Source organism: Ictidomys tridecemlineatus, chromosome 4, assembly GCF_052094955.1.
Source record: "Ictidomys tridecemlineatus isolate mIctTri1 chromosome 4, mIctTri1.hap1, whole genome shotgun sequence".
Classification (NCBI taxonomy): Eukaryota; Metazoa; Chordata; class Mammalia; order Rodentia; family Sciuridae; genus Ictidomys; species Ictidomys tridecemlineatus.
Genome location: NC_135480.1, coordinates 327700 through 352577, shown reverse-complemented (window position 1 = coordinate 352577; position 24878 = coordinate 327700). Strand labels below are relative to the sequence as shown.

Below are 24878 nucleotides of genomic sequence, written 5' to 3'. Positions count from 1 at the left end.
ACCACCCCCACCCCCATCCCTCCTTTGCTCCTGCTGCGTTGGTACCTCAGGTGGCACAGAGGCCATCTCTGCTGTTCACTCCTCTGTGGCTTCTGACCTTGGAAAATATATGGGTGAACCCAGGGGTGAGAGTCCTCAGAGGCAGGAGAGTGTGCTTGGGGACACTACAAGTCCTGGGACTGGCGGCCACCTATGGAAGCTCATGGGGCGCTGGCTCTGTTCATGGCCACCTTTATTCCCCGTGCTGCCATCCCGAGGCACTGCCAGGCCATGGCCAGCCCCATTTATGACCAGGTCACCACCCCTAGACCACAACAACCTCAATCCCTGCCCGATCCCCTGCCCCGCAGAAGCCAAATCCCCAGCTGCAAGCCCTGCCCCGCGTGGTGGCCCAGGCTCCTTGAAGGTGCATGTGGGGTTCTGTGGAGAGATGCCAGCAGCCTCCTCCTCCAGGCCAATGGCAAGCAGCCGGAGCTGAGCCCGTTCCTCGGAAGCTGGGCTCACACCTTCTCCAGGAGGTCCTCGTCTATGGACCCAGGAAGTCCTCCTTCCGATAGCCCTTCTGCAGTGGAAAGGGGTCTTGGGTCAGGGCCCACAAGTGTTTGCCCCGCTGTCACCAAGACCCCTGTCTTCCCCACAGTGTGCTAGGTGTGACCTGGAGCCCTAATCTCTAGGCCCAGATCTCCTACTCCACATGGGTTCTGTGCCCCCCCCAAATTCCATACCTCGCACTTGGCTGTGCCCCATGACCCTGCCTGTCTCACTCTGTAGGACGTACCGCCCGGAAGTCACGGTGGAGCTTGCTGTACTGCCATAAGTTGGCCAAGAGGCTGGAGGCTGCTCTGGAGGACTTCTCACTGTCAGGGCTAGGGTAGTCAGAGGGTCAGGGTCAGGAGGCAGGGTGACTGGGTGCCCTGGCCAGGCTGCTGCAGGTTTGGCTTGGCCTTACCTGTCTCGCTTCTTCTTGATGAAGACCAGCTTTCGGAGCCCGTCAAAGTAGAGCAGGTCTCGGGCAGCTATGGGACTGGCCACCACCAGGTTATTGAGCACAGCTATGATGTTGACCAGCACCTCCGCCGGGGGGCACTTCTCGCCCACACTGCCAGGGAGCTTCTCAATCAGGTGGCTTACCACCTTGGTGGCTGCGGGAGCCAGGAGACTGTGAGTGTCCTGTCCCAGCTGCCCACATCCTGGCTGCCTGCCCACCTGGGGCAGTGAGAAGCCAACAGAGGTGCTCCACTGCAGGCTGGGCAGGGTGTGGCAGAACCCAGCGGGGGTGGCCCCACTCACACATCTCGTCCTTGTTCCTGGCATTCCGAGACAGGTTTCGAATGAGGCCGGTCAGTGAGCGTAACTGGTGATGGTCTGCAGTCCGCACTCGGTCTAGCAGTGGGTTCAGGATGCGCTCCTGCTCCAGGGCCAGGCGGCTCAGCACACCCGCCCACTGCAGGGAAGGACGGGGAAGGACCGTGAGGGCGGACCCAGCGGGCCCTGTCCGGGCAAAGATGGCTGCTTCTCGACCTCCTACCGCCCCCCTCTGCCTCTGCCCCAACCACAGCCTGACCAGGCCGCCCTTCTGCTCAGACCTCCCAGAGCCCTGTCCCTGGGGACAACTGTGAGCCTGGCCATGGGTCCTTCTCAGTGTCCCTCCCCCAACAGGGTGGACTCCTGGGGGACAGCAGGCCCACTGACCCTGCGGTCACCGGCGGTGATGTTCTGCAGAGCCCCTGCGGCTGCCTCAGTCGTGTGCCGGTTCAGCTCGCAGCGCTGCAGCAGCCGGTTGTAGAGGCCCACGATCTGGGGGCTCCACAGCCACTCGAGGCCCTTGGGGTCCTTGGACACCTCTGCGAATGTGAGTGCGTCGGCCGCAAGAGGCAGCTGGGTGAGAGGGTGTGGTCAGCCAGGGCTGGAGCCTCAGGCTGGACTCCCTGGCCCGTCCACCCAGGGCCGTGCCCACCTCACGCAGCCGCCGGCTCTGTGGTGTGAAGCAGCCCACCACCTCGCCCGGCGGTGCCCCTGTCAGGTCCCTGCGGCCCCGGCCCTCCAGCCGCTGCAGGGCTGAGGGAGGCATCTCATCGTACAGGCGGTAGGACAAGTTCCTCAACACGCACACGGCGTTCTCCACACTCTGCAGAGGGCAGAAGGGGGTCAGAGTGGGCTGCAGCCTTGGCCCCCCGGGGCCCGGCCGGCCCTCACCTTGTCCTCGCACTTTCCTACGTCCAGGGCATGGTTGATGTAGGTGACCAGCGCGTCCACTAGCCCGTGGCACTCCCGCATCTTCTGGCGAGTGGCCTGGGAGGCTGAGCTGAGGTTCCTGGGGACAGAGGCAGATCAGAGCCCACCCCCCCCCAGGGTCCTAACCCCCAGCCACTGCCCTAGGTATGAGATCCTGAGGCACTAATACCTTCTCCATCCAAAGTGGGCTGGCCCTTGGGTACCTCCTCTTCCTAGTCCCCAGGGACACTGCTGGCCCTGTCCCTCATGCCCGTCCCCAACCTCTCCTTGCAGTTTGGGAAGAAGAGAAATGTGGATCAAGGAACCTGACTTAGTGAAACCTGCGCCTGCAGCCAGGGCTGCTGACACCCACACCAGTGACCACACCTTTCCACTTCTCCCAGCCCCTGGGCCAGCTCCACCGTGTCATTCAGCACCGGGCTCTGCCATGGCTCTCCCACCCCCACCTCACACACCTGAGGAAGCCCGTGGCGTTGTAGAAGATCTCCGCCTCAGAGGCATTCTGCTGGATGAGGGGGGGTCCCCCTGCCCCTGACAAGGGGCTCAGCACCAGGTCTGTGAGTTGCTCCAGCGTGTCGCGGGCCAGGCGGTCCTTCAGGTGGTCGCTGGACGACAGGTTCCACAGGATGCCTGGGTAGGTGCAGAGGTGTGGTCAGGGTGGGTTGCCTGCTTGCCCTCTGGCTCTTCTGAGGGCAGGCAGAGCACACTCCCTCCTCCTCCAGGTGTTTTGTGCCTTCACCAAGAATCCCACTGGGGACCCCCTCATATGACCATCAGAGTGACGGGGTTGGGTCTGAGCAAGAGAGGATGAAGCTTGGGTCAGCAGGGCCTGGGGATGGAGGGGGCTCAGTGGCTGGCTTGTCTGTCATGGGGGAGGCCCTGGGTTCAATCCCCAGCAAGGCAATAACACCAGGCAAGCGATGGGAATGGAGGGGCAAGACCAGAGACAGTGGAGATGGGGAAGGGAAGGAGGGGGACGTCGTGGGCGGGGGGGAGGGGGACAGAGTGGAGGAGGGGACAGTGTCAGCAGGGGAGGGGGACATGCTGGGGAGAGGACAGTGTGGGAGGGCAAGTGGGACAGGGGACACCTGTGACATTCTTGCGGAGCTCATCATCCTGCTCTCTCAGTGTGCGCAGCAGCTCGAAGATGCCATTCTCCTCCACCAGGGCCAGCTTGTTGTCCGCATTGTCATAGATGAGGTTGCGCATGGCACCTGTGGCGTGGCGCTGCACCTCTTGGTTGGCGTGGTTGAAGAGCTTCACCAGCCTGGGCACAGCCTGGAGGCTACGGGCCTGCGGCACACGTGTGCAGATGTGTGTGGGTGTGTGCAGGCTGTGCAGGTACACGCAGACATCCATGTGTGCAAATGAGTGCAGGTCTATGCAGGTGACACAGGTGTATATAGGAGACTCAGAGATATCAGGTGAAAGTATAGGCAGGTGTATGCAGATGTGTAAATGACACGGGCATATTCAGGCGATAGGTATATGCAGATGATGCAGGTATGTGCAGCTGTATGCAGGCAACACAGGTATGTGCAGGTAATGCAGATGTGTGCAGATATACAGAAATGACACCTCCCTGCCCCTCTTGCTGAGAAGGTTTCTAAACAGGTTGGGGTCTGCTCAGTCAGCTTGGAGATGAATGAGGGGTGGTCAAAGGCCAGAGGTCAGAGAGAGGTGGGAGATGACGAAGGTGGTCACCAGGGGAACCCAGGACAAGCAGTGTCATCACCAAGGGGCAGGACAGCGTGGTCCGTGGGATAGTCACCTGCTTCTTAGCTGCAGCGTCACTGTAGCACCTGTGCTGGATGTAGGCTGCTCCCAGCACCTGCAGGTTGGGGTCTGAGGCCATGAGATACTTGACCGCGGAGGGCAGGTCAATGTCATCAAAGCTGCAGAGTCAGGGACAGGATCAAGTTGACCTTGGGTTTGTGCCAGGCTGTGTGGCAAAGTCCGCTCCCTGCCCAGACCCCACCGGCTCACCCGCTGCTGAGCCTCTGCAGGGTGCGATGGCCCACGTAGCTGTCCAGCCCACGCATGTCAGGCAGGTGGCCCGAGTCCGCCAGGCTGAGGCTGAGGCTGCGCACCGATGGAGCCCGGGCCACAGGCTCCAGGCCAGCCCCCGGCACTGCCCCAGGGCCCCCGCGACTTCGGTGGTTGCTCTGGAATCTCTGCAGAGTCCGCATGGCCGGGGCACGGATGGTTCGACTGGGGGGCCCCTCACTGGCCTCTGGCCAGTCCAGCCCTCCTGCCCGGCTTGAGCTGGAGCTGGCCTGGCGCTCGTAAGCAAAGGCCCTGTAGGAGGAGGGGGCCGCAGGCTCCAGCTGCTCAGAAATCACACTATAGCGGTCATCCAGGCCCCCAGACCCCAGCCTCAGTGAGCGCAGGGACAGCGTGTCATAGTCAGCTCGGCTGCCCACTCCACCCCGCTCATGGAAGGACACGGGACGGGCGGGCATGGGTGGGGTGGACTGGGGGTACCCCACCCCAAAAGTACTGCCCCCATTGTGGGCAGAGCTCAGCCTCCGACTGCAGCTCAGGTCCACGGCGGAGCGGGAGGACCAGGAGGCCGGGCTGTAGGCTGGCGTGGCGATGGGCCGGAAGGTCTGTGGGCAGGAGGAGGTGGTGAGGGGTGCCTGGGTCACCTGGCGCCCATCCCCTCTCACCCCAGAGCCTCCCGCTCAGGGTAGACGGCAGCGCCCAGACTGCCCAGCTTGGGCGGAGCCTCACTCACCGAGGTTTTGTCCCCACTGAGGCCCTGGGAGCGGGAGCTGAAGCCAGCCTGCAGGGTGTGGTACTGACCCCTGGAAGTGCCTGTGATGAGAACAGGGTACCCTGACCTCGTCAAACTGCAGAGTGCCGGCTCTCTCCTCCCATCTGCCAGACATCTCTGTCTGTGACACCCGAAGGGTCCTTGGCCCAGGGCAGGGGGCCAGTGGGCTCTGGGGCCAGAGCCTGGGCCCCTCCTCTCCTCCAGTTCCTCTCCCACAGTGCCCTGTGATGTCTCCTGTCTGAGGGAGGACAGGCCACTCACCCCATGACCCTCCTGGCTGCCAGGGAGGGTGCCAGGATCGTTCTCATCTGTTGCCTGATCCCCACTAGGGCACAGTGCCCAGCCCCCTCCTCCAGGAAGCCGGCCTAGCCTTCCCTGGCCCCTGCTGACCTCTTTGACCTCTTCCTATTCCCACACCCCGTCTGCGCTACGTTCCCACGGGAGTCCTGGTGCTCTAGCCAGGGACGCAGTCTTCCTGGGCCAGTCTGCCCCATGGGCAGTGCCTCTCCCACCTGGCAGGGCCTGAGGCAGGGGCCACACCCACCACATGCAGCCACACATCAGCTTGGGGCAGCAGTGAGTGGACAGAAAGGTGAATGGGTGAGGACAGAGGGCTGGTTGGCCCCTTAGAAGGATAGGTGGACACTGGGTGCTATGGCACACGCCTGTAATCCCAGCGGCTTGGGCGGCTGAGGCAGGAGGATTACGAGTTCAAAGCCAGCCTTTGCAACTGAGCGAGGCCCCAAGTAACTCAGTGAGACCCTGTCTCAAAATATAAAAAAGAGCAGGGGGCTGGGGTTGTGACTCAGCGGTAAAATGCTCCCTAGCATGTGGGGGGCCCTGGGTTCGATCCTCAGCACCACCAAAAAATAAATAAATAAAGTCAAGGTATTGTGTCCAAATACAGTTAAAAAAAATTTGCTGGGAATGTGGCTCGGTGGTAAGTGGCCCTGGGTTAAATTCCCAGAACCAAAAAAAAAAAGAAAGAAAAAAAAGAAAAAAGATAGATGGATGGAAGGGGGAAGGAGGGCAGTGAGGGGGTCTTGCTGTGGATGTGGAGGGGCAGCCAGATGAGCAGGTGTGGTGCAGGAGGGGAGCTGGAAACAGACCGCCCCACAGGGTGGGGGTGAGATGCCGTGGGAGCCTGGGAGCACCAGAGGGTGCGGGCAGGGCTGGCCTCTGCCAGGGCCCGGGCTAATGGCAAGGGGCTCTCTGGGCAGAGCGACTGGCCAAGGGGGCAGGACAGGGTACAGGAGGGCCTTGCCTCGCAGCTCTGCCCCAGAGCCAGATGGTATGGGGGACCTCCCCACTCGCACACTCCCCAGACCCACCCTGGTTAATGGGGCTTCTGAGCAGGACTATTAACCCTTTGAGGCTAGGGAGGCCTAGCCTGGTGGGGGCACACCCCCAGCCTGGGGACTTTACGCCCACCCCCAAATTATAATCCTCCTCTCCCTAATTGGCAGGATAGCTAGGGTGGTAATTAACCCCTCCCTGCACCCCCCCACACCCCATGACCCCTGGGCCCAGAGAGGCCATATAGGCTACAATCCAGTTGGCCTGGCCAGCCCCCTTGCGGACCCTCTTTCCTCTGTCCGTGTCTGGAGACCAATTCTGGAGACCCTCCAAATGGCACATGAACCACTGTACCCTGGGGTCTGGGCCTCTATCTAGAGGTTCATCTTACTATCTAACTTTTGTCTTTGTTGCTATAGCCCAGAAATGGAGAAAATCACATTTCTAGAACAACTGCCCTGAATGTACCATGCCTGTGTGACCCTTACACGTGCACGCGCGCACACACACACACACACACACACACACACGCGCGCGCACACACACACACACACACGCACGCACACACACACACACACACACACACTGGGTGGGCTGGTGTACTGAAGGCACCCAGCTGCCCTTCTCTCTCAGGGAGTAGGTGGGGCACTCCTGCCAGGCCCAGCCCTGCAATTCCTCAGGGAGCGGCTGGTCCAGGCGGGTTTGGCTCTGGTCCAGGGCTTCCCAGACCCCCCTTCCAGTGTTCCTGTCTGTCTCACTCCCTTGAGTGTGGGGATACTGGTCTCTGAGAGCTCCTGAGCCTGCGCCCCGGGACCAGGCGTGAGTGTGTTCCGGGTCGGCCAGCACTTGGCCCGGTCCGCTGCTGTGGGCTCAGGCTCCCCGCGCCCCAGCAGGGAGGGCTTCAGGCCCCAGGGGCAGGTGGGCCCCACGAGGCTGCATCCTTGGAGGCCCACCTAGGGCTGCTCCTGGCCCACTGGGGCGGGGCCATGACTCAGTCGGCCTCGGTGAGTCAAGGCCTGAACCCCAGCCGATGCGGCCTCTGCCCTCACACCGCCACACCCACCGAGGCCACCTCCGCCCTCTGCCATCCCCTTGGTGGTCTCCACCGCCCGTCCACGGCCCCCCTGGTCCTCTGAGGCCTACCTCTGGCTGCCTCGGTGGCTCCCTCAGGCTCGACGGCCCCATTGTGCCTCGGCTGCTGGCCCATCTGCAGGAGGCGGGCTCGGACCTGTTCCTGGACGCGGGCTGCCCGCAGCCGCTCAGCCTCTGGCCCCTCGGCGCCCCGGCGGTCCAGCTGCAGGTCTGAGGGAAGCGCCAGGGAGCACACACCGGCCTCGGGCTGCAGAGCCGACAGCAGGAAGTTACTGTCCTGCATGGCAGCCAGGGTGCCTGGCTGGCCGGCCTGGCCTGGGCCTCTTCACAGTCTTGTCTCTCTAGGCCCTGTCCCCAAAGTCCCTTCCAGTGGCACGCCTAGCCTGGAGACAGACGCCTGCCCGCCCTGCCGAGTGCGGCTAGGGGCGGGGACACCTGGGCCAGGTGGGAGGGAGGGGCCGCGCCTGCTTAAGGTGGAATTTGGGCGGAAGAGCAGGCCCTGTGTGGACCCAAGCGCTGGCCTGGCCTCCCGCCTCCTTTTCTCCCAGCCCAAGACAGGGCCGCGGGTTTGGGCCCTATTTGCCCTCAGCCCCCCAAGGCCAGAGCTGGCCTCTGTGTTGAGTGTCGCCCTGAGTGTTGGGCAGCCGGCTGGGGAGCTCATGCCTGCTGCCCCCAGCCTGAGGGTCCTGGGCTGGGGGCTCTGGAGCTCCGTGGCCAAGCACAAGGCTGGGAGGCCCCGGGCAGGGTGGGAAGTAGATGCTGTTAGGGCCAGGTCAGTGCTGAGGGCATGGGTGGGAGACAGAGGGCTGGAACTTCAGGGTTGAGGTGGCCCTGTGGGGACCCTTGCCCTCACGCTTGGATCCCAGGGAGATGGGGGGGTGTCTGCGGATGGACAGGCCCCCCCCAGGTCGTAGCCTCGACAGAGTCCTCAGAAGGCTGCTGGGCCGGCCTGGCACCTCTCCGGCTCCTGCCCCCCAGGCCTGGGGTGGGAGGCCCGTTCCCAGCCCATGAGTCAGGGTGCAGCAGGGCTGGCGCCCGCCGGCAGGCGGAGCTGCCCCAGGGGGGTGACTCAGAGGGGCCTGGGCTCAAGTCCGCGCCTGCCAGGCTGGGGGGCAGGAGCGGGGGGCAGGGACTTGGATGGAGAGGGGTGGGGGGACAGCAGAGTCGGTCCCCAGAAGGGCTCCCCGGAGCACCCAGCCAGCTGGGCCAGCAGGCTCTGGTGTTCTTGGGCAGATGGCATCGAGGACAGGCCCACGATGGGGGTGAGGGTAGGCCCAGCAGGGCTGGAGAGTGGGAGTGGGCCTCAGCTACCCTCTCCCTCCAGGGCTTCCTCAGGGGTCCCTGGGCTGCTGTCCCGATGGCCTCTGCCTCCCTAAGACCTGATCCCGGGGCTCGGTCTGAGCTGTCTCCCCCATGGGGGCCCGAGACCTGGTCTCTAAAAGCCATTCGCCTTCCTGGGGGCAGCAGCCTGTGGTGAGGGACAGAGTCCTGGGCAGCACCAGGGGTGAGCTCTGTGCTGAGAAGGCTGGAGGTGTGGGGGCTCGTGGGAGGAAGAGACCCCAGGAAGTGAAGCGCCCCAGGGAGGGGTCTGGTTGGAGCAGCAGGGTGGGGTGGGGAACCTACCCTGCCTGAGGTCCGGGTCCCGCTGGCCCTGGGACTCATCCCCGGGGACGCTGCTGCCCGCTGAGGCGTCCTGGGCTCCATCCTGGCCCCGCTGCTGTGGGCAGCCTCTGTGGGAGATGGCCCTGTGGGGGCACTGGAGGGAGGGGTGAACAGCGCACACCCAGCTCATCAGACCGGTTGCTTCCCTGGGAGACGCGTTTCGTGTGGAAAAATCCCGGGAGACAAGTTTGTGCGGCGCTGAGCAGCCTGGAGGCACGGGCCTGGCTCTGTGTGGGGCCCGCCCTTCTCTCAGGCCCACGGTGGATGGTCCAAGGGTCGAGAGGCACAGGGTGGCAGGCCGGAGCACACCTGGGTACAAGGGGCTTTGGTGAGGTGGGCGCCTCGGCCAGGAAGAGGCAAGCAGACCTGGAGGTGCAGCCTGGACAGGGCCTGGACGGGAGGCCAGGGCAGCCTGCAGGTCCCCAGGCCAGGACTGCTGGCTTCCCGACCCTGGCGGAGCCTGGGCACTGCCTCTAATGGCTGCCAGGCTGGAGGGACAGGCCGTGCCTGCTGAGCCCCTTGCCCTCGGGGAGTGGCCCTCTCTCCCTGGAGCCACTGTGGCAGGAGCAGTGTAGGAAGGCCAGGCTCCCGCAGCAGGGGGTCTGAAGCCTGGAGGAGCTGATGAACAGCCCCACCCTCCCCGGGAGCTCCCTGCAGCCAGGCTGAGGGCCTGAGGCCAGGGGTCCCCAGGTGGCGGCACCTGGCAGAGAGCAGGGTAAGAGTGGGGGGACTCTCGGTGCCAGGTTTGGTGGGGGGTGTCACGGCAGGCAGCAGGGTGGAGCTGCAGGTGTGTGCTGCGGAGTCTGGAGGGATGGAGGGCAAGCCTGCGTGGGTCCGGAGCCGGGGTGGGGGGTCGTGGGAAAGGGGTGACCCTGCTAGGGAGCCGAAGTCAGGAGTGTGCTGGCTCACAGAGAGGGGTTAAGGAGGCCGCTGTGGCCACCCGCCTGCAGGGGTGGGGTGAGAGTGTGTCAGCGCAGCCCTGGTGTCCAGCTGATGCCAGGGATGAGGGGGGCAAAGCTGCTGGGCTCCAGGCGCTGGAGGTGCTTCTGGTCCACAGACCCATGGGTGGCGGTGCTCACGCTTGCAGACCTCGCGACATCCCAGGGTCTGGGCTCTGCAGAGTCCAAACCAGCTGCCTCCTCCAAAGAACCAGGCAGGACTTGCTCCCTGGGCAGCATGGCCCCCGGCCCTGGATCCTGGGACTGCTAGTGTGCCAACTGACCTCTGCTGGTGTCCAGGCCACACGGCATGGAGGCAGCTGAGGAGACCAGTCTGCTCCAGGGTGGCACCTTCTTGGGCACGGGCTGACCCACATCCACGGGTCCCATCAGCCCCGGGTTCGCTGGTTCAGGAGTCTCCTGCGCCCTCTGAGCTCTTCTCTGCTCCAGGCATACCCCTGGCGGCACCTCTGTCCGTGGGTCTGGTGGGCAGAGACATGAACTGGCACAGCCGCCCACAGAACTGCTGCCTGTCAGCCCACAGGGGACCCAAAAGGAGCAGAACAGCTGAGCCGGGAGGAGTCTGTGGGGAGCAGGTGGCCTCAGGAGCCCTGGGAACCTTCAGATGCTCTTTTGAGGGGGTCCCAGTCTCTGTGAGGAGCAGGAATGTCAGGGCAAGGGGGGAGGGCTGGGGCTGCAGGGGCCCCAGGGCTGGGCTGGGGCTGGAAAGGAGCTCCACCCAGCAGCGCGGCTGTCACCGGGAGAAACAGAAGGGCTGGGCGGTGGGTGCTGCCTCCAGCCCTCACACTCGGAGCACCTCAGCTGAGGCTCTGCCAGGCCGGCCAGCTTCCAGGAGCTGCAGAGCCGGCCAGGTGTCTAGAGGAGTTTCTGATGCTGAGGGCAGCAGAGCAGCAGTGGTCTGGGGACGGGAGCTGACTGGTGGAACCGGGGGTCTCGCCAGGTCCGGGCCACTCCCTGGCGTCCCTCTGCCACGGCTGGGTGCCTTCTCTCGGCAGCGAGCTGACGTCTGGCTGGAGGATAGCGCTCCTGCTCCTGTGAGTCCTTTCCTCCGCTGGGCGTCCTGTGCCCTTCTGTTCTCCATCCCTCGTTGGCTCCCAGCAGCGCTCCACCCCACCTGGCGGAGCCCCCTGCCCCGGCTGGGTGGCAGGGTCAACCAGCCCGAGGCCACAGGGTCTTGGCTTGGAGCTCAGAAGCTTCATCTACGTATGCACGGGCTCACTTTTTGGCCTGCTGTTTTTATTTTGGGGGAGCAGACCCAGGGCCTCGCACCTGCCAGGCAAAAGCTCCACACTGAGCCACACATCTAGCCCTTTTTTATTTTGAGACAGGGTCTCTCAAAGGTGCTCAAACTTGCGGTTCCCCTGCCTCAGCCTCTCACACAGCTGGGAACTGAGGTGTGTCAACAGGCCTGGTGGCCCTTGGTTCTGAAGACCGGTCCCTCCCTACTGACCTCGGAAGTCTTCCGCTGTGTCACAGAGGTCTTCTCCTCTGTTGTCTTGGTGCCTGTGGGGGGCTTGCTGTCCATCTTCCCCTTTCTCTTCTATCAGCTTTTTAACAAAAATCTTTGTTTTATTTTTATGGGGTGCTGAGGATCCAGTGCCTCACGCAGGCGAGGCGAGCGCTCCACCTGAGCCCCAGCCCAGGCCTTGCATCTGCTGTGTGTCATTTCCTTCTGTGTGCTTTTTCTCAGGGTTTCTCCTGCGCCCCCACGGGGTTCCCAACAGCTGTTCTTAGAAATTGCTAGAGTGGATTTTGTGTCTGTGCAAGTTTTGTTTTTCTCTCCTTCCCAAGTGTCGTAGGTGACTCATTTCTGTGGTCTTCATACCTTGTTTCCAGTCCCCTCCAGCTGGCGGTGCCCCCCTGCGCCCTCCGGCGCAGCCTGGCTTTTCCTGCCCACCCTGTGAGAGACGGACCTGCGGCAAGTCCCCTGCTCCAGAGTTCATGTCCCCTCTGGCTGTTTCTCTGCAGCACTTGCCACCAGCCCAGACAGTGTGTCTGATGTGCCTCCCGACCTGTGCTGGGGTGGATGTCCTTTAGGGACAGGGCCTGACACAAGGGGATGCTCAATGATCAAATGAATCCACAAATCGTGGTGTCTGTGGAGCCCACATCACGTGGGATTTTGCCTCAAGATTTCAACGGTTCCACCTTTGGCGTGCCCCACCTTTCTCTCGGCATCCCACCGTGCTGGGTAGCTTGTGTTTTAAGTCCAGTGCTCCTTTCTCATGATGAGATATCTTTGGGGACAACTTGTCTGAACGACCTCTTTGAGAGCAGAGGACAGAACAGGCCTCTGGAGTTCCAACTGAATCTGGGGCTGGCCACTCTGTCCTATGGGTCCTCATCTGTAGGCAGCGAGTCACAGGAAGCTTGGTGTCTGCCAGTCTCTGCGGGCTGGGCAGTGGCCAGCTGCCCCAGGACTGCCCCTTCCAGCAGTGCTGCCCTGGGGATCTCAGGGCTGAACAGGCACCTGTGTCCTTCCAGCTTCGCCTTTCTGGCTGCCCTGAGTCCTGAGACCACCCGGGGCTGACCCGCGTGGATCCCGAGGGAGGGCTGTACACCATCAGCGGCCTCCTTCCCACCCAGCGTGAGCAAGGAGGCAGACAGCAGTGGCCCCAGGGAACCCTCATTCCTAACTTCACGGCCAACCAAAGGAGCTTTGCAGATGTGACTGCATGAAGGATGTGGGGAGGGCAGGGTGGCCCCCATGTCATCACAGGGTTCTTGGAGGGGCAAGGAGTCTGGGGGAGCACGTGAACTTGAGCCAGTCCCTCAGCTGCTGGCTTTGAAGATGAAGGAGCGTGACTGAGAAGTCCCACGGGAGAAGGCGAGGAAGGGCCAGGCCTGGTCTCCAGAGAAAGCAGCCCTGTCGGGCCATGGCCTTGCGCTCTCAGAACTGTGGGATGAATCGGTGTCATTTTCAACCACCACCTTGTGCTGATTTGCTCCCCAGCTGGAGGGACTGCCAGCTGTGGGTACAGCACCTGCTTGGCTCCTGGGCCTGGACCCAGGCTGAGATGAAGCTGAGACACCGAGGACAGAGGAAAGAGTGGCCCTCAGTGGCACTGTCCAGGCTCTGGTCAATATACCCTCAGTGTTCTCCCAGCAGGAGCGAATGTCAAACCCCAGCCCTCCCGGCTCTATAGCAGTTTGAGTTGCCCCCCCCCCCCCGCCCCAGTGCTGGGAATGAAGCGGGGACTTGGTGTCCACTGGGCCGGACCCCAACATGAACTGGGTTTCCTGCTCCTGGCCACCCAGAGTGCTCACGGATCCAGGCCCCCACCTGGGGAAGATGCAGAAGCACCAGCCCCATGTTCTGCTTTTAAAGCAGAGGGGACAGTAAGTGAGAGCCCCGTCTTGGCATGTGTGGGAAGGCCCCCCGCCGCCTCTTCTTGTGACCAAAGACGGCACAAGGGGGTGTCGGGGAAGAAATGAACTCCTGGGGCCCAGGCGGAAGGCCAGGGCAGGGCAGGTGGGGTCAAGTGAGGGGCACAGGGGCAGGCAGTGCCTCCCTAGAGCACAAGCCACAGAGGACAAGTCGGAACTAAAAAAAAATATTTCATTTCTTTCTGAATAAAAACTGGGACAGACAGAACTCTTGGAAATCTTGAAAACAATGTCATCGCTACAGAAAATTTCACAGAAATCATCGTGGACTGTGGGGATCGCCGTGGCCCGCCCCGACCAGCTGTGAAGTCCGCCTCTCAGGCGAGGGCCGGAGGGAGCCTGGGTGGGTGGAGAGGGGCAGGCCAGGTTGATAGCTGAGCCTGGGACAGGGCCCAGAGCACGGCCCTCAGCTGCTGCCACAGGACCCCCGGGGGCTGCCGCATCCTCAGGACCGCTCCGGGTGGGCGCCCTTGCGGCTGCGCGTGCCCCACATGCCCCGCTTGGAGTGGTAGTGGTGGTAGAAGTTGCGCAGTCGAAGCCGCTCCACCTCCAGCCCTGCCTGCAGGACCCTGGGGTGGGTGGAGGAGTGTCAGCACCCGCGCCCAGAAGCCGGGTGTCGGGCCTGCCCTGCGTCTGCCAGACTCTGCCAGAGGGTGGGAAGGGGTTCCAGGGTCTGGGGCGAGTCCCCGGGGCCTATGAGATCCTGGGAAGAGGGGGAGGAGGGCAGGGTCTTCTAGCACCTGGGCCCGGGAATCCCACCCTCCCAGTGAGGATGGGACTCTCTTCAGAGCGTGGGGGGCAGTCACCTGTCCAGGAGCTCCCAGTCCTCGCCCCCCCACTGGTCCCGGAACTCCTCGGTGTTCATTCCTCCCACGCGGTCAAAGTCTGATTTGTAGATCCCAAAGAGGCCAAAGCCATTCACCTCCCAGTAACCTGCGGGGAGGCCCTTCTTCAGGCTGGTCCTGCCAGGTTCCTTCCCAGAGGGCCAGTGGGAGACCTCAGGAGGGGTCTGGTGCAGGGTCCCCTCACTCTGTGGCTCTCAGGGACCACCCTCTGGTGTCGGGCCACCGCCAGAAGCCCAGTGCACCATGAGGGCACTGGGAGGTGCTCATGGATCTGGCCCCAAACCAGAGGCTCTGGTGTCTGGGCACTCTGGGGGCCTGGGGTGGAGGTGGGGAGAGGTCTTTACCCTGGCATCCTGGGGGCATCCAGGGCATTACCATGAGGGTTTCGAGGGGAGCTCCCGCAGCCCAGGCGCATGACCACAGGTGCGAACGCCAGCGAGCCCTCCACGCAGTGCTTGCGGATGCCATCCAGAATGTTGGGTGGGAAATGGATGTGCAGGTCACAGAGGAAAACGATGCTGCTGGGGTCCTGGAGGTTAGGAGTGCTGAGCCCCACGCTCTCCTCCCACAGATGGACTCCTCCCGGGCCGCCCCATCTCGTTGCCCCAAACCTGTCTGGCCCGCACCTCCACTGCGTCCACTCCAGCTTGCAGCCCGGCAGAGCGCTCAAAGTTTCCAGTGCGTCTCAGGTACTGGTACCTGTGGGAGGGGAAGTCACAGGCACCGATCCTAGAGGTGGCCTTGGCGGGAAAACACACCTCCCAAGGAGAAAAGATGTGCCACCCCCAGGTGGTGGTGGTGGAGGATGCCATTACCGGGGCAGCCGTGCCACACGCAGGGCGCTCTCCACGTCCATATCATCACTCTCAAAGTCCACCAGGACCACGCTGAAGTGTGAGTCACCGGTCTGCGCATGCAGTGCGGTCATGTCTGCTAGAAACTGCGCCACCCATCGGGCCTGGTTCTTCACTGTAGGAGTGGGCACCACTGAGCCTACTGCTCTGGACCCAGCCACCCCACACCCTGGCATCAGCACCCCCATTCTATCCGAGGCCGCCTGGGGCCTCGGTGGCCCCACCTGCCCGTGCCCACCCACCACACCAGTACCTGGTACGATAAAGTGCACCATGACGTCCTGGCGCCAGGCCAGGCGCAGCGGTCGGCAGAGCTCTGGGCGGCCATCAGGTCGCGCAGAGGCAGCCGGAGGGGGCTCGGGACTCTCCCCGTCTGCGTCTCCGGCGCGGGCTCCCGGCAGCCGCAGAAAGACGTACTCCGAGAGGCGCAGGCGGCCACCCCCGCGCTCCTGCAGCTCCAGCTCCAGCAGGAAGCGGCTTCCCCGCGCCGAGTCTCGGCGCTTCTCCACATTCACTATGCGAAGAAGTGCAAAGCGCCTACGAGGTGGGAGGGGTTAGCCCAGGGCCCGGCGCTCCAAGACTCTGCCACTAAGGATGGGGACTTCAGGGGCACATCACACCCCAACCCTGCCCTGGAGTTCCCAGAGAGGAGGCAGGTTGACCTGTGCTTTCCTTCCCCAGGGCAGAGCAGAAAGTAGGGCAGCCCACACTGGGAGGCTTCCCCAGCCCAGCGCTGACCCCTCCTCCAGGCGCCCTCCATTCTCTGGGGTGTACCCTGTCTGGATGCGGCGGCTCTTGGTCGGGGCTTCCCACCTTCCCCTGGAGGCCAGCACATGTCCCCCTTCGACTCCTGCCCCTTGACCACTCTCTCCAGATGCTCTTGATCTTCTGTGTGGTAACCTGCACCTTCACACCCAAGTGGGCAGAGGTGGAGTCACAGCCACGCCCTCTCCTACTCATGGGACTACGAGGTGCTCTCAGGACGCCTAGAGGAAGGGCAGACTTGCCCTCTGAGCCACCTGGAGTCACCGGAGGGTCCTTCACTGCCCTAGACCAGGCCTGTCAGGAGCCCCACCCTTCCCCAAGGCAGCGGCACATCTGTACACAACCCTGGACCCAACTCTGGCCCTGCTCGGAACCTTCCAGGTCTCCTGTCCCCAGCAATCCTTTGCCCACCTGCCTACTGAATGCAGATCTGATATCTCCTCGGTGGCTACCACACTCCATGGCCTTCTGGAAACTCCCCAGAGGAAAAGATAGGGCCGCTGTGGGGTGAAGGGTAGCTGGATGCTGGGGCCTGTGGCAGGCAGTCGGGCAGGAACCCTGCACCCTCTGAGAGTCAAGACTAGACCCTGGTAGAGACTCTGCAGCACTGTATAGGGGAGGAGGGGTCTAGGGGTCTGGAGCTTGACCCTCGGTGTCTGGCTGGCTCCTTTTTCTGGCTGAGACAGACCATTACCTCCTGAAACCTGGATTCACCCTGAGCTCAGGTGCACAGTGGCAGCTGTGGGATTTACAGGTGACGCTTTACGGAGCCAGCTCTCGGTGAGGCTCCAGGGAGGCCCTGAACCTGGACAAGGGCCCCAAGTCGTTAGGACCCAGGGGAGAGGAGCCCCCCTGGTGCCTCAGGGCTAGGTGGCATATGCTGTCAGCCCAGAGACGGAGGCAGGAGGATGGCGAGTTCAAAGCCAGCCTCAGCAACTTAGCAAGACCTTGTCCCAAAATATAAAATAAAAAGGGCTAGGAATGTGGTTCAGTGGTGACCCGCCCCTGGGTTCAATCCCTGGGACCCAAAAGAAAAGCTCAGGGTGGGGTGCATCTTTCCAGACTAGCACACTGCTGAGCCCCGGGGAATGTCCGAGACCAGCATTTCCTCTCCCAGGAGCCTCGTACCCACTGTGGCGGGCATTGAGCCGCTCCATGTACTGGGCTACCACGTCCACAGCCTCCGCCTCGGGCAGCTGCAGGTTCCCGGACACGTTGCAGCGAAGGTCGTTCCAGTCTGAGCGCAGCAGCTCGAAGTCCACCGCACCCACGCTGAAGGTGCGCTGCCAGTCGATGGCGTCCTCTCGCCAGCGGCCCAGAGCCCGAGTGGCCTCCTCCTCACTGTCCTCTGAGGCCTCATCTCCCAGGGCCCCGTCATCCTCCCCTTCCTCCTCCTCCTCGCCCTCCCCAGGCAGCTGCGGCCTGGATACCTGGGACAAGCTCAGGAAGGAGGTCACCGGTTGCGCTTCGGCCGATGAGTTCGAGTCCACCGAGAGCGCTGCCAGTCCCGGCACAAGTGCCCGGCCCTCCCGATCCCCCTGGGTGGCCTGCGCCCGGGTCGGGGGCCTCAGCTCTGTGGCCTGGGAGCCTCCGGTCCTCCGGCCCGACCGTGGTGAGTGTGGGGGAACTCGCAGCTGCACTCTGGGCAGGGGTCTGGGGCGCAGGAAGACACCAGGGAAGGGAGGCCAAAGAGGGCTGCGAGGCGCCCTTGGGGAGGCCCGCTGTCTTGGTCGGACCCTCGTCACGTACACCTTAGAGGGCGGCTTCTCTGCGGCACGTGGGGGTGGAGCTCGACCCAAGAAGAGGGGCAGGGGGCGGCCGGCCCGGGCAGCCCAGCTCAGGCCCCGGGAGTGTCTGGGGGTGTGCTGGTCCAGGGGGCTGGGTGGTGTCGGTGGGACAGGGGTGACAGCAGTCTCCGTGGGCGGTGCTGGGGTGGGAGACCTGTGGCTGCCCTGTGGCAGGGACACTTCGGTGGGCTCCAGACTGTCCAGCAACTCCCCCTCTTCCTCCTCGGCCAGGAAGTCTGCAGGGAAGCAGGTCAGCTGGCCACGCCCAGGCGGGCAGGCGGGGGTGCTGGGATGCTGGGACGCAGCACTCACCGTCAGGGTTGAGGAAGAGGAAGGCACGGCGCTGCACCTCGTCCTCTTCGTCTTCTTCCCCCTCTTCCTTGTCCATCTTCATGTATTTATAGAATCCAAACCTGGGGCCGGTGGTGCAGGGCGTCAGATACCTGCCCCGCCGAGGCCCCGCCGAGGCCCCGCCGAGGCCCCGCCTCACTTCCAGAAGGACTGCCCACCCACCTTTCCAGGTACAGGGGCGACTCCCGGTAGAAGCACTTGTTGTCAGTCTCCATGTGAGTGAGGCGCGTGTAGTCATTGGGGTAGACGAAGGAGAGGTACACCTGGGGGCGGGCTGAGGTCAGGGTGGTCTCCGGGCAGGCTGGAGGCCGGTCTCCCGAAGCCTCGTCAGGTGCACTTACGAACTGCAGTCCCTGATATCTGGCGATGGGAAAGTCCTTGAGGACGTAGGTGGGGGCATAGGTGCAGGGCTCCAGCACATTCTCCAGGCTCGAAGGCTCCATCCGAGGGGCTGTGGGAGGGGCAGTCAGACTGGAGCCTGGCCTGGCCCCCGCCCTCACCCCTGGTGGGTCCCGTCTCACTGAGGAAGAAGGTGTCCCGTGGGTCCGGCCGCAGCATGTCCGCGCTGGGCTCCTCCTGTGGCAGGCGACCTCCTAGGTGGCTGGCTGGAGACTGGGGAACGTGGGCCACGTGGTCCATCTTCAGGGTGGACTCATCTGCTGGCAGAAGGAGGTGAAGGGGATCCTCCTAGCCTGTCCCCACCCCAACCCAGAGCTGGTCCATCGGAAGCTGCCCCCTCCGGTGACCGGGTCTCTAGCCCCGTACCTGTGTATAGGGAAATGTGAGCAGAGCCGATGACCTCGAACTTCAGGCCAGGCAGGAAAGCTCGCCACTGGGGTTAGAGACAGGGAAGACTGGGTTCAGGGAGAAGAGGAAGGGTCTTCCCTGGCTTGGGGCTGGGGCAGTGGAAGCGATCCCTCAAAGAATACAGGAAGTTCTTGGGAGGGAGTATGTGGGGGGCGTCCTACCTTCTGGAGCAGGGCTAACTAGCAGGAGGTGCAAAAGGCGGCGGGTCCCCGGGGGCAGACCCAGACCCACCCTGGATCTTCCTGGCCTGCTGGTTACGGCTCCAGATCCCAGCTGCTGCCTGGGTTTGTGCTACTGCCCTCCGGAGGTCACTGCCAGCTGTCCCAGGGCCAGGCCCAGCATCTCCTGCTAGAGTGCCCCCCAGGGCCCCACCCCAGGGCTGTTCTTTCTGCTCTCCTTTGCAGAGGGGACCCCTGTCTTGCTCTTCTGACTGAGGTTCCCAGGGGCTGATCCTGGACCCCCTCACAGACTCCCCCAGTCTTCCCAGGGTCACTCCAAACGCTCTCCAGCCTGCCAAGGACACTCACTGCACACGCCAGACACAGGCGAGTCCATGGGGCTGAGAACCCTACTCCCCCCACCCCAGCAGGGAGGACTCCAGGCCTCTCTCTTATTGTGAACCCCCTCCCTACCTTCAACCTCAGGTCCTCCCTCCCTCTTCCTGGTTTACCTCCCAACCCCCCAATCACCCATCAGCGGCTGGAGGATTCTTCCTGAATGCAAATCCCATTGCCGGTCTCTGAGGAGAGGCTGAGCTGTCCAGCGTAACACTGTAGCTCCACCCGTCCCCTGACCTGGCCACAGACCCCCTGGGGTCTCCCGAGATGCTGGAAGACGCGGGCTCCATTCTCCTGTATGGAGTCTACACTCTGCCTCCTACCCTCTATGTGGTCCCCTCCAGTGCCTCCCTGGTAAAGGGTCCCCTTCAGAGAAGCCCCCTGTTGCCCAGTGGGCGCCTCGGACCCTCCTGATCTCCTGGAAGCCCCTTCTGCCTGGGGACACGTTGCAGTCCGGCAGGGAGTGGAAGGGGAGGGAGGGCAGCTGGGGCCTCTGGAAGGGTCTTCCCGGGCAGGCCACACTCACTCCCACTTCCACGTGGTCAGATCCCCGGTCATCCTGCTTGTGAAGCAGTTCAAAGTAGTACCTCCGGGAGGCCATGAGCCTGTGGACAGGAGGGGCAGGGCTGGTTTTCCCCCAGGCCCAGGTTGCTGCTGGTGTGAGTGTGCCAGGGTACACAGGCGGAAGTCACCAGCCCCCCACATGCCCACACCCTCACTCACCGCCTGGGCTTCGACACCTGGGAGCTGAACTTGGTGAATTCTCCAGGCGCCGTCCACTCGGAGCCAGTCTGGGGGTGACACAGAAGGGTTACGGGGGTTCATGCTGTCTTTGAGGTCCAGACCCATCCAGTCCCCATTCCAAAGAGGGACAAAGAGGGTGTGGGTAGAGGGGCACCACGGGAAGGAAGAGGCCTGGGGTAGGGGCAGGGAGTACCTTGCCCACGAAGGCCACAAGCTGCGCGGCTGCGGGGGTCTCATCCACGCTGAGCCAGAGCTCAGAGTTGTCGTCAGAAGCCACGGAGAACTGGACGTCTCCTGGTCCACGGGACAGGAGCTCAGCAGAGGCCCTCGTGACACCCCTCCCCCAGCACACCCTGCCCACGCACCATCTCTGGCTGGGTGGATGAAGCCGAAAATCCGGAGTCCATAGTTCTTCCACTTAGGGGACACGGCCAACTTCTTCACAGTGGTGCGAGTCTGAGGGGGTAGTGACCACTCATGTGGAGGGCCACTGACCACCCTGCTTTGCAGGCCCGCCTGGCCTCCCTCTCTGGGGCACTCACGTGAGGGAAGAGCGGAAAATGCAGGTTCCTCCTCAGGTGGCCCACGGCACCCCCACACCAGTCCTCAAACACGTGCAGGTTCACCTGCCCCTTGTACTGGGGAGAAGGGGAATTAGCCACGCCCCTCCCCCAGCCTCCCAGACCCGCACAGAGGGATGCAGGGCTGAGGCGGGCAGAGCTCACCTCCTCCCGCCAGGGGGGTGCCTGACGGGTGAGGTTCAGTGGAGGCGGCCTCCCCACCCCAACGGGCAGCAGCGTGTTTGGGTCCCGGCCATCAGGCTGTGTGAGAGGAAGGGTGGCGGTTCAGAGCTCAAGGCCACACCCGGTGGGACAGCTTCATGACGTCCCGTGTTCACACAGCTGTGTAAACTCCAGCCCCACTGGGGCCTGGACACTCTCACATCACATCTGCCCAGGCCGACGTGGCCACCCACACGACAGGCCAGTACACACGCACACCACTGTGTCCACCCAGACACGGGCCACCCCCCTAGGGGTTCCCCCATCGTCCCCACTCACTGTCTGCTCCTCCTCACGACTCTCACTGGAGTCCTCTGCCCTCTGGGTGGAGGGCATGGCCCGGACACCCCGGCCATCTGTCACACCGGTTAGCTTTTCACCATCTGTGGGTCGAAGGTGAAGCACATCTGGGGCCCAGGCTCTCATGAGGCCAGAGACCACCTGGCCAGAGCAGATGGGGTCAGCTGGGGGCAGGGACCTAGCCCACCTGGCCAGAGCAGGGCAGGAAGCTGAGGTGTCTCTGCTCCAGGGAGATGCTCCCTGCGCCTGCTTGCTCAGCAGAGGCCCCACCTCTCACCTGAGCCCTTCTACGTCTCACCTGGTGGGCAGCCTGGCAGAAGCACTCCACCTGGCTGGGGTGAGAGAATGCAGGCCGTGTGTCTCTGCTTGTGCTTGCACACCCACACCCACCTGGCTGTGCTCGCCCAGCGGTCCTGCCTTGGAGAACCTGAGGGTGGCCTGGCACCCTCAGCACTTCTACCCCATGCTGAACTGTCTCCCTCACTCCAGAACAGAGAGCTCAGGGTGGCTGCAGGGTCTTGTGGTCAGGAAAGCCTGCCCTGTGGTCCTGAGCCAAGCCGCATCTGGCCCACGGCACCTGTGCCATCCCTGCTGCCTTTGACCCTAGGAGCCCTGGAACTGGCCTGGGCAGAGGCGAGCGAGATAGGCACGCTGTCCTGTCTGCCAGAGGACCTGGTGCCAAGGTGGTCCTGGAGGGAGACTGTCCCTCAGGGCAACCCTTTCCAGTCTGTCCTTTCCCAGGCCTAGGGCAGACCTCTGAATCTGCTCCACTTCTGGGATGTCCTTCCTCAACTGTGAACCTCAACATCCCACTGCATCCTGGGAGGGAGGGTCCCAGGCTTTGGGATCTGTCTCTGAAGGGAGAAGCTTCATTATGCCCTGTTTTCGCCCCTCCTGGTGCTCCCACTGAGGAACAACCAATGAAGCTAGGAGACCCCTCTGCTTCAGAGCCAACCCTGGGCTTCAACGTCCATGCCTGGCACCTTCATCCAGACCTCAGGAGCTAGAATCCCCTAGGGGCACCACTGAGACAAACTGGTCTGGGCTGTTTCTCTGGGGGAGACATGTTGTCCTGCTTTCCTCTCTGTTGAGACTCCCGCAGTGCCTACTCACCTGCTCCTCATTCCAGGTCCTTTCCTAGCTCCTCCCTCCCTGACCAGCTGGGAGATGAGCAACTGAGAAACTCCCAGACCAATCCCCACAGCTTGGCCCAGATGCCCAGAGCCTGCCGAGCTAAGTCCAGGCATCCACGGCGTGGGGAACCTTCTGTGTGAAGTCCCAGCTCAGGCTGCCTCCACTGTCCTGCAGAGGCTGAGCCCTCACACAGTGAATATCCAGACAGGCCTCTGAACTAACACTTGCTGGGCACCACCTGCATGCTGCCTCACTGACTGGACAGCCAGAAAAGCCTCAACCCTGTCCACTGCTCAACATCTAACAGGCCCTGGCTTGGGAGTCCAGGTGGCTAAACACGGGATGGGCCTCAGCCCAGAGCCAAGTGTGCAGGGCTGGTGCCTGCCCACGCAGCCCAGGTTGCTCCTGGCAGTGCCACTGGCAGCTTGGGTCTTCCAGGACCAACTCAGGAGCAGCCAGGGCCAACTGAACCAGCTTCCCAGCTGGCCCCAGCGAGAACAGAGATCAGATCTTCAGCAGTGGGGTTCCTATGTCCCTGCCCCCTCCTGGTTGGGTTCAGACTCCCCAGTCGCTCAGGAAGTCAGACTAGGGGAGCCTGTGGCTGCTGAGAAACCACAGAGGCAGTCAATAGGGGATGGTTTATTGTGTTGCTGGGTCAGCTCTGAGCCCTGCATATCTGCTAAGCTCTTCCCCACCGAGTGTGTGTCAAAGGTCACCATCTTCAGAGGCCCTTCCTTGACCACGACCTGAACTGCTCTGTGGGTCCTACTGCCCCACTTGGTGTGTGAGCACCAGGCAGCACCAGCCTCAGCTCCATCGTGCACAGGTGTACCCAGGGCACTCTTCCAGAGGCCTTCCAAACGCGGGGGTCACTCCCGCGGCTCTGCCCTCGGGTCAGGATCTCTGGGTGTCTCCCTAGCAGATGGAGAAACTGAGGTCCAGCTAAGTAGGCCAGTGGTGGAGAATAGGCCTCTGGGGCTGGGGTGGAGAACTTGCCAAGATCCCACCTTTAACCCCATCGCTACCGGATCCAGCCAGATCCTAGGTTCCGCCCAGGTCTGGGACGGACCCCCAGAGGGTCGAGCGCGTCATGGCTGACGTCATCGGGCGTCCTGCCAGGCCAAACCGTGCCCCCTCCCCCAAGATCCCCCAGCTGGGAGGAGCGGGCGAGCAGGGTCTCCAGGCGCGCTTCGGCCCAGCCAGACTCGCTGCCCGCTGGAGGCCGGGGCCGTCGCCAATCCGCCCCTCGCCTCCCCGGTCCCCTCGCGCCCCGCGTACCTCGCCCGTAGCCCAGCCGCTGGCGCAGCGCGCGGCCCTGGCGCGCCAGGCTCAGGTGCACGTACGTGAGCCACGCGGCGCAGGTGAGCAGCAGCAGCAGCAGCAGCAGCTTCATCTGCTTGCGGATCTTCTTCACCGGGAACCACGGCATCGCGGCCGCCGAGCTCAGGAGCGTCGCTGTGGCCCCCCGGTCCCGCCAGCCCCGCGCCGCATCCCCCGGCCCGCCCGGCCGCGCTCAGCGTCCGCGGCCCCGCATGGCCCTTTGTCCGCCGCCCGCGGCCACCCGGTGCAGCCGCGACCCCCAGGCTGCCCTGGCCTCGGGCCAGGGGTGGGCGGCGGGAGCGGCTCCTCGAGGCGCTCCCGCCGGCCCCGCCCGGCCGCTCCCGCTCCACTCTCCTCCCGGGCGGCGGCGGACCGAGCAGCATCCACGCTGCGGTGCTACCCACCGTGAAACGGGCCCGGCAGCCGCGCGGCCCAAGCCAATCGGCCCTGGCCAGCCCGCGGGGAGCCAATCCGCGGCACGCGGAGGCGGGGCGGCGCGCTAGGGTGTGCCGCCGTCTCCATCCACGCGACGCGCGCATCCACCTGGGCTGCGCCGACCCGCGCGCGCGGGGACGAGACCGGGACGTGCGGGGATCGAGGGACGCAGGGTCCCTTTGGTACGGTGCAGGATACTAGGGGCTTGGGGCGATGAGGACAGCGGAGGGCTGGGGAACTCCAGGAGCCTGGCCAAGGTGCCTGGCAGCCCGAGACGCGGAAGCCTGGTCTGGGAGTTTGGGGAAAACCTGGACACAGGGAGACCAGAAAGAATGGGGCTCAGATAAAATGGAGAAGAGAGAGGGAAGTGTGGAACTGGAGGACACGTGGGGTGGAGGGATGAGGAGTGGGGCTGTCTGCGGTGCTTGGTGCAGGCCAGGCCGTGAGGGGTCCTCAAAGCACCGGCCTCCCCCTGGAGGGCAAGGGTCCTACCTGGCAGCTGGTGGTGGGGGCAGCAGAGGGAGGCAGTTAGAGGCCTACTGGCCCCGGGGATGGGCCAAGGGGCTGACCTCTCTTGAGGGTGGGTTGAGGATGCTGAGGTCTTACCTGCAGGAGGGTTGCTTAGCTCAGCCCTCATTCTGACTTGGGAACTTTGCGGGGAGGACCCCCGTGTGGATGGTGCTCTGTTATAACCCTTCTAGTTGGTTCCATTCCCAGCTGGAGACATGATCCCGCCCAGGGCTGGGAAGAGTGTTCAAGAGGTTGCCTTCTTGTTCTAACACTGCCCCAC

General features: G+C 63.5%; 2 protein-coding genes across 9 annotated transcripts; both read right to left on the bottom strand.

Annotated features, from left to right (window-relative positions):
• Window positions 1-215: 215 nt before the first annotated feature.
• Pkp3 (plakophilin 3) lies at window positions 216-13139 on the bottom strand. Of its 3 annotated transcripts, XM_078045232.1 has the most exons (16): window positions 10817-13139; window positions 10284-10481; window positions 9023-9370; window positions 7451-7646; window positions 4973-5052; window positions 4222-4844; window positions 4007-4130; window positions 3324-3528; window positions 2691-2865; window positions 2197-2314; window positions 1958-2128; window positions 1693-1878; window positions 1291-1444; window positions 950-1142; window positions 779-866; window positions 216-562 (listed from the first exon to the last, which is right to left on the bottom strand). In XM_078045232.1, the coding sequence occupies exons 3-16, from the start codon at window positions 9101-9103 to the stop codon at window positions 527-529; spliced, it is 2430 nt and encodes an 809-aa protein (XP_077901358.1). In that variant the 5' UTR covers window positions 9104-9370; window positions 10284-10481; window positions 10817-13139; the 3' UTR covers window positions 216-526. The 3 variants fall into 3 exon arrangements, with proteins under 3 accessions (XP_077901358.1, XP_005341670.2, XP_077901359.1); XM_005341613.4 differs by having other exon boundaries at window positions 10284-13139; XM_078045233.1 differs by lacking the exons at window positions 10284-10481; window positions 10817-13139 and having other exon boundaries at window positions 9023-9885.
• A 426-nt stretch (window positions 13140-13565) lies between these two features.
• On the bottom strand, window positions 13566-24088 carry B4galnt4 (beta-1,4-N-acetyl-galactosaminyltransferase 4). Of its 6 annotated transcripts, none has more exons than XM_078045227.1 (20): window positions 23612-24083; window positions 21179-21282; window positions 20843-20938; window positions 20660-20755; window positions 20483-20573; window positions 20311-20411; window positions 20097-20164; window positions 19900-19999; window positions 18775-18841; window positions 18531-18668; window positions 18351-18460; window positions 18172-18272; window positions 17971-18071; window positions 17000-17894; window positions 15360-15643; window positions 15068-15221; window positions 14879-14951; window positions 14628-14781; window positions 14214-14340; window positions 13566-13976 (listed from the first exon to the last, which is right to left on the bottom strand). In XM_078045227.1, the coding sequence occupies exons 1-20, from the start codon at window positions 23760-23762 to the stop codon at window positions 13853-13855; spliced, it is 3135 nt and encodes a 1044-aa protein (XP_077901353.1). In that variant the 5' UTR covers window positions 23763-24083; the 3' UTR covers window positions 13566-13852. The 6 variants fall into 6 exon arrangements, with proteins under 6 accessions (XP_077901353.1, XP_077901354.1, XP_077901355.1 ...); XM_078045228.1 differs by having other exon boundaries at window positions 18531-18665; window positions 23612-24082; XM_078045229.1 differs by having other exon boundaries at window positions 19900-19978; window positions 23612-24082.
• Between the last annotated feature and the right edge of the window lie 790 nt (window positions 24089-24878).

Bases quoted from the DNA above. Each gene is read 5' to 3' on its own strand.
- Pkp3 (XM_005341613.4), bottom strand. From the start codon at position 9,103: ATGGAGCCCAGGACGCCTCAGCGGGCAGCAGCGTCCCCGGGGATGAGT. The intron at 2,315-2,690 runs GTGTGTGAGGTG...CTCTGTCCCCAG, and splicing joins AACGCCACGGGCTTCCTCAG to GAACCTCAGCTCAGCCTCCC. The intron at 1,445-1,692 runs GTCAGTGGGCCT...CCTTCCCTGCAG, and splicing joins TCACCGCCGGTGACCGCAGG to TGGGCGGGTGTGCTGAGCCG.
- B4galnt4 (XM_078045227.1), bottom strand. From the start codon at position 23,762: ATGCCGTGGTTCCCGGTGAAGAAGATCCGCAAGCAGATGAAGCTGCTG. The intron at 20,756-20,842 runs GTGAGCTCTGCC...CCTTCTCCCCAG, and splicing joins CACCCCCCTGGCGGGAGGAG to TACAAGGGGCAGGTGAACCT. The intron at 20,574-20,659 runs GTGAGTGCCCCA...CTACCCCCTCAG, and splicing joins ATTTTCCGCTCTTCCCTCAC to ACTCGCACCACTGTGAAGAA.